This window comes from Dipodomys ordii, unplaced genomic scaffold (genome assembly GCF_000151885.1).
Source record: "Dipodomys ordii isolate 6190 unplaced genomic scaffold, Dord_2.0 Scaffold128, whole genome shotgun sequence".
Classification (NCBI taxonomy): domain Eukaryota; kingdom Metazoa; phylum Chordata; class Mammalia; order Rodentia; family Heteromyidae; genus Dipodomys; species Dipodomys ordii.
The window spans coordinates 654,866-661,537 of record NW_012267344.1 but is presented as its reverse complement, the minus strand read 5'-3'; the positions used below and the strand labels follow the sequence as shown (position 1 = coordinate 661,537).

Below are 6,672 nucleotides of genomic sequence, written 5' to 3'. Positions count from 1 at the left end.
TCCCCATCCATCCAGGCGACACGGCGCGCTCACCTGGACGCCCAGCCCGGGACGGCGGAGGTCACCGGCACCCGCTACTCCCGCCCGCGCGAGAACAATGACCGGACAGGAAGTACCTCCGGCTCCAACTTCCGGCTCTCCTCGCCGGGCCCGCCCCCACCTCCACACCATCCAGTCTCTCTAGGAATCTCGGAGGTGCTTTCCTCTCGATGGTTACCTCCCCCCTCCTTACCAAAACCACCAGTGGGTGCTGTGGAGCTCGTTTACTGTGTGGAATTGAATCTCTCTGTTCTGATCTGGGCACAAAAGGAGACGAGAATGGTAGGGTGGAGAGGCATGGAGGTCAGGCTAAAAACAGAAACAAAAATCAAGCCCAGGCCCTAGTGGCTTACCCCTGTCATCCTAGCTACTCAGAAGGCTGAGATCTGAGAATTGCGGTTCAAAGCCAGCCTTGGCAGGAAAGTCCATGAGACTTTTATCTCCAATAAACCACCTAGAAAACAGAAGTGACGCTGTGGCTCAAGTGATAGAGCCCTTGCCTTGAGCTGAAGAGTTCAGGGACAGTGCCCAGGCCCAGAGTTCAAGCCTCACAACCGACAAAAATTTTAAAAAATCAGTTTGTGAGTCTACTTCTAGGTATCTTTTAAGTTCTTCCAAACACTACTCCATTCACTCTTTGTACGTGTGTGTGTGTGTCTGTGTGTGTGATGGTTCTGGTGTTTGAACTCAGGCCCTGAGCTTGTTCAAGACTAATGCTCTACCACTTTGAGCCACAGCTCTATTTCCAGCCTTTTGCCACTTCATTGGTGATAAAGAGTCTCCTACTTTTCTGCCTGGGCTAGTTTTGAACCTCAATCCTCAGATCTCAGCCTCCTGAGTAGCTAGGACTTTAAGCATGAGCTCCACTTCTGGTTTTCCTTGTCGTTCATTGGAAGCAACAGTCTCACAGACTTTCCTGATCCGGCTGACTTGGAATTGTAATCCTCAAATCTCATCTGCCTGAGGAGCTAGGATTACAGGTGTGAGCTACTGGTGCTTGGGTTTCATGTGGCCATTTATCATGTTTCTCTGCTGTTTTCTGTTCCTATAAACTGGTGATTAATTAGGTCTACAAAACCTAAGTTGAAGGCAAATTTTTCGGCTCATTACATCACATATCACATTACATATTATGTGGGCTTTTATCATTCTACACTTTTGTTAATTGGTTAATGAGGTAAATGCCAGCTTTCTCCATTACATAATCTGGGTTGATTCTGTGTGTGTGCTAGTACCAGGGTTTGAGGCTTGAAGGCATTTCACTCCTAAATAGCATCTTTCACTCAAAGTTAGCACTCTGCCACTTGAGTCATATCTTCCATTCTGGCATTCTGCTGGTTAACTGGAGAAAAGAATCTCTTAGAGGGCTGGGAAGCTGGCTCAGTGGTAGAGTGTTTGCCTTGCATGCATGAAGCCCTGGGTTCGATTCCTCAGTACCACACACACAGAAAAAGCTGGAAGTGGCTCTGTGATTCAAGTGATAAAGTGCTAGCCTGGAGCAAAAGAAGCTCAGGGACAGTGCCCAGGCCAGGAGTTCAAGCCCCAGAACTGGCAGAAAAAAAAAAAGGAAACTAAGAAATGATTTGTCCCAAGTAAGGGGAAGAAAGTATTAATACTTTAAGATCTTCAGGCTCTTCAGCTTTTCCCTCACTGTAGGATACCTCCTAATCTAATGAAGAACTAGCCTTCAGGAGCCTTAGGGTTGACATACTAACATTTATTATAAAATCAATAATCAAGTAGTTTGTTAGTTTATTATAACAACATACTATCAACCAGTCAGAAGATGCAATCCTGATACACAGGTATTTGTAGTCCTCAAGCATTATAGGACAAATGAAACTTACAAATGAGCAGTGGCTCACACCTGTAATCCTAGCTACTCAGGAGGCTGAGATCTGAGAACTGCAGTTCAAAGTCAGCCTGGGCAGGAAAGTTAGTGAGACTCTTATCTTCGATGAACCAGCAAAATAAGCTGAAAGTGGTGGTGTGGCTCAAGTGGTAGAGCACTAGCCTTTGAGGGCAAAAGCTCAGGCCCTGAGTTCAAGCCCTAGACCTGGGAGGGGGTGGGGAGAAAATATCTAAGATGAATGGAATTCTGCATTCTTTATCAATGGAATTAATGAGCCTGCATAATACCATGTTCTAGACTTTGGGCAAACCTCTTTTAGGGAACTTTATTGACAAACCAGTTCATAAAGTACTTCTGTAAATACGTTCACTGAGCTCCCACAACAACCCTCTGAGGTAGATATCTGTCCACATTTGACTGACAGAGAAACCAGACTAAGTGGTGGATTTAATAATGTCATGTAACCTGGGTTCGATTCCTCAGCACCACATAAGCAAAAAGAAAAAAGCCGGAAGTGGTGCTGTGGCTCAAGTGGTAGAGCACTAGCCTTGAGCTGAAGAGCTGAGGGACAGTGCCCAGGCCCAGAGTTCAGGTCCCACGACCAGACCCCCAAAAAAAAAAATAATGTCATGTAATAAGGCAAAGAGTCAGAACTGGAACCCATGTCTTGGGATTCTTAATCCAGCGAGCTTCTTAGGTTGTTTTCAAACACTAGACTCTTACGCACTCAATCGCTATGATCTGTTTATATGGACAGATCACACTGTCCATATAGATTTTCTGTCGCAGTGACATTTTCTTTAAGATGTTCAATATATGTATTTTCAGAAACATTGGCTTCTTAATCCAAACGCTATTTTTGCTATCATTGACAAGGACACCATTACATTTTGTAAGACACAAGCTCAGTTTCCTCAGGGTTTTCAGCTGCTCTCTTTTCCAGTGTCACAGTAAAGGGCCTGTAATAAATATCCTTTAACCAGGCCAGGTGTCTGTGGCTCATGCCTGTCATTCTAGCTACTCAGGAGGTTGAGACCTGAGGATCCTGGTTCAAAGCCAGCCCAGTCAGCAAAGTCCGTGAGACTCTTATCTCTAATGAACCACCCAAGAAAGCCAGGAGAGCTGTGGCTCAAGTGATAGAAAGCTAGCCTGGAGTGGATAAAGCTCCAAAACAGAACCTAGGCCCTGAGGCACAATATATATATATATATATATATATATATATATATATATATATATATATATGTATATATACATGTATATATTGTATATATATACATATATATACAATATATATGTATTGTATATATATGTATATATACAATATATGTATATATATACATATATATGTATAAAACCACAATTTGGATTGCATTTTCCAAGACAATGAAGTGTACATCACTTCCTCCAATTTGTCTATAAATAAGTTGATTGGCTGGGTGCCAGTGGTTCACACCTGTAATCCTAGCTACTCAGGAGGCTGAGATCTGAGGATTGCGGTTCAAAGCCAGCCTGGGCAGGAAAGTCCATGAGACTCTTATCTCCAATGAATCACCAGAAAACCAGAAATGGTGTTGTGACTCAAGTGCTTGCCTTGAGCTGAAGAGCTGAGGGACAGTGCCAAGGTCCAGAGTTCAAGCCCCATGACAAAAAAAAAAAAAAGTTGATTGCATTTTTTTTCCTTTTGGAACTAAATATCATTTCACCAACAGTTAATAAAGCAGGGTATATTTCATTTTACATATAACACTAGATCCTTCTTTTTTTGTGTGGTGCTGAGGATCAAACCTCAGGAACTTGTACATTCTGGGCAAGTATATTCTACCACTGAGCTACATACCCATCCCTACACTAGATTTTCTGAATATCTACCTTAGATTCACTGGCATTTTGTAGCCAAGAGATTTCCTCCACAGTATGGCTTTTTGCTTGCAGATGGACATTTGAAGTCTGAGAGAACACATTAGCAGAGTCACTGCACCCACGAGGCTTTTCCTCTAAATGAGCTTTCTGATGTTTGCAAAGGCTATTTCTTGGCCTGCACACTTTACTCCGATCATTACGCCCACAGGCTTTCTCTCCCACGTGGTTCCTCTTCGAGGTGAATGATTTCTTGCATTTCTCACACTCATAAGGTCTCTCCCCACGATGTGCCTTCTCTGATGCACCACGAGGTTTTTATTCTAACTGAAGTCTTTCCACACTCCCATTCTTCTAGAAGTGAGGACTTTGTGACATAGGTGACATTGGTAGGTTTTTTTCCCCCCACTGTGGAGGCTCTGGTGTTCAGTGAGGTTTCTGTTGTATGTAAATCCCTTCCCACACTCGGCGCATGCGTAGGATTTCTCACCCGTGTGGAGAATTCTCTGATGGGCAGTCAGGTTGGAGCAATAACTGAAGATTTTCCCACATTCGTGGCATTGGTACGATTTCTCCCTCATGTGAATTCTCTGGTGCCTGAGGAGACTCTTCTTCAGGATGAAGCTTTTGCCACACTGGTACGGCTTCCCCCCGCTGTGGATCCTCTTGTGCTCGGTGAGGTTCCTGTTGGAACTGAATGCTTTTCCACACTCGTTGCACTTGAATGGTTTTCCTCCCGTGGGGATCCGCCAGTGGACAAGCAGACTGGAGTTGTAGCTGAAGGCTTTTCCACAGTCTTCACATTTGTAGGCCTGCTCCTGGGTGTGCAGTTTCTGGTGGACTGTGAAGCTCTTGCTCGTGATGAAGGTTTTCCCACACTCACCACATTCGTAGGGCTTCTCTCCATTATGGAGTCTCTGGTGGTCCAGCCACAGGCTTGGCAGCTGTACAGATTCTCCCCGGTGTGGAATCGTTGATGGAGGGTGAGGCTCTTTTTCAGGATGAATACTTTCCCACACTTCTGGCACCTGGGGGGTTTCTCCCCGGAGTGGATTCTCTGGTGCAGGGTGAGACTCTTTTTGAGGATGAAAGCTTTCTGGCCCTTGTTACATTGGTATGGCTCCTCGCCCCCGTGCAGCCTCTGGTGGCCCACGAGGTAGGCATTCTGGGAGAATACCTGGCTGCATTCGTCACACTTGTAAGGTCTTTCTCCAGAATGGCGGCGCAGATGGAGGAGGAGGCCAGAGTGGTCGTTAAAGGCCTTCCCGCATTCTTTGCATTTGTATGGCTTCTCCCGGGTGTGGACCCTTGGGCGGTTGAGAAGCTGGGAGATTTTGTTCAACGGTTTATCACAGATGTTACTCGGATATGACTTTGGATCTTCCTTTCCTGGGAAGCTTTCGGACATGGCTGAACCGGAAGTGAAGTGTTGCAATTCCTTCCGCTTTGGGCCTCTGTGGGCGCGTGGGGTTCTGTTCTTCTGATCTCTTCCACAGAGATCTTTCTTTACCATGTCTGCCCATGCTGGCATTTCATTTCCCCACTGAGTGGTCAACAGCGGCCATTCACGCTCAGCCTCAACGCCAGGGATGTGGGGAATTGTTGTTTGAAGTCTCTTTGATGTGCCTTTCTGGGAATCTGCCTTCTGAGAAACACTTGGCTTAGCTATTGCCTCCCCGTACCCAGTCATCGTTTCCCATTCTAGTTAAAGGAGCTCAGTGCCCTGAGCTCCCTTACTGCAAGATTCTTCTCAGTTCGGGGCAAGGGTACATTCTAAGGCCATGAGGAAGGCAACAGACATCAGGAGATAGAAGAGGCCTCAGGGAGCTGGTCACTGGTGGCTCGTGTCTGTCGTCCTAGTTACTCAGGAGGCTGAGATCTGAGGATCATGGTTCAAAGCCAGCCCAGGCAGGAAAGGGTATGAGACATTTATCTCCAATGAACTACTAGAAAACTGGAAGTGGAGCTGTGGGTCAAAGTGGTAGAGCGCTAGCCTTGAGCAAAAGAAATCAGGGCCAGTGCCCAGTTTCTGAGTTCAAGGCCCATGAGGGACAAAACAAGAGAGAGAGAGAGAGAGAGAGCCTAAGGAAAGAATCGCTAATAGCTTGGATCCTAAATTAGAGATAGGAGCCCTGTACAGGACAGCCCTGTACAAGGAAGGGCATGGCACTTTGGACAGCAATTGGAAAGCTACACCCAGGAAGCAGAGAAGGTGAGAAGCTTACCTGGGGCTGGGCGGTTAGAAGCCTAAGTGCCATCAGTTGATGTCTTGGGTTTTCTTCCTGGGGAAGGGAAGAAGCTTCAGGGCCAGGAGAAGCTGAGGAAAGAAAACAAGCTGCATGTGAGATGTCTGCTGTTCACACATGCGCATGTGTGTGTGTGTGTGTGTGTGTGTGTGTGTGTGTGTGTGTGTTGGTCATGGGACTTGAACTCAAGGAATGGCCTCTATCCCTGAGCTTTGGTGCTCAAGGTTAGCGCTCTACCACAGGAGCCACAGCTCCACTTCTGGTTGTTTTTTGTTTTGTTTTGTTTTTGGTAGTTAATTGGAGATAAGTGTCTCACAGACCTTCCTGCCCAGGCTGGCTTTGAACCACGATCCTCAGATCTCAGCCTCCGGAGTCGCCACCCATGTCAGCTATCGTTGTTCTTATACCACTCCAGTTCTAACATCTCCAGATTAGATTCCGAAGAGTGCAGAGCTCTCAAGTCCTAGGCAAAGATGGCTACACAATGACCTCTAAATGGCTGGGGAGAAATGTCCATGTGCAGGATTGCAATCAAACAGGCGTAGCAGTAAAAATGGATAGGGGGAGTTTGGAGCCGTGGCTTGTAGAGTGCTACCCAATGAGCGAAAGTGTCAGGTACCAAGTTCAAGTCCCAGACTTGACTCTCATGAAGAAAAAAAGAAAGGAAGGAAGGAG

The 6,672-nt window shown here is 46.2% G+C and overlaps 2 protein-coding genes across 2 annotated transcripts in view; both read right to left on the bottom strand.

Moving 5' to 3' along the window:
• Znf35 (zinc finger protein 35) overlaps positions 1–102 on the bottom strand; it is a 6,239-nt gene extending 6,137 nt beyond the window's left edge. The window contains exon 1 of the mRNA XM_013030207.1: positions 34–102. The gene's annotated coding sequence lies outside the window, so the exon portion shown is untranslated. The remainder of the gene's footprint in view (positions 1–33) is intronic.
• Positions 103–3,742: 3,640 nt separating this feature from the next.
• Znf197 (zinc finger protein 197) overlaps positions 3,743–6,672 on the bottom strand; it is a 5,750-nt gene continuing 2,820 nt past the window's right edge. The window contains 4 exon segments of the mRNA XM_013030212.1: positions 3,743–4,045; positions 4,048–4,679; positions 4,682–5,452; positions 5,922–6,068. Coding sequence (XP_012885666.1) covers positions 3,743–4,045; positions 4,048–4,679; positions 4,682–5,452; positions 5,922–6,068 — 1,853 coding nt within the window.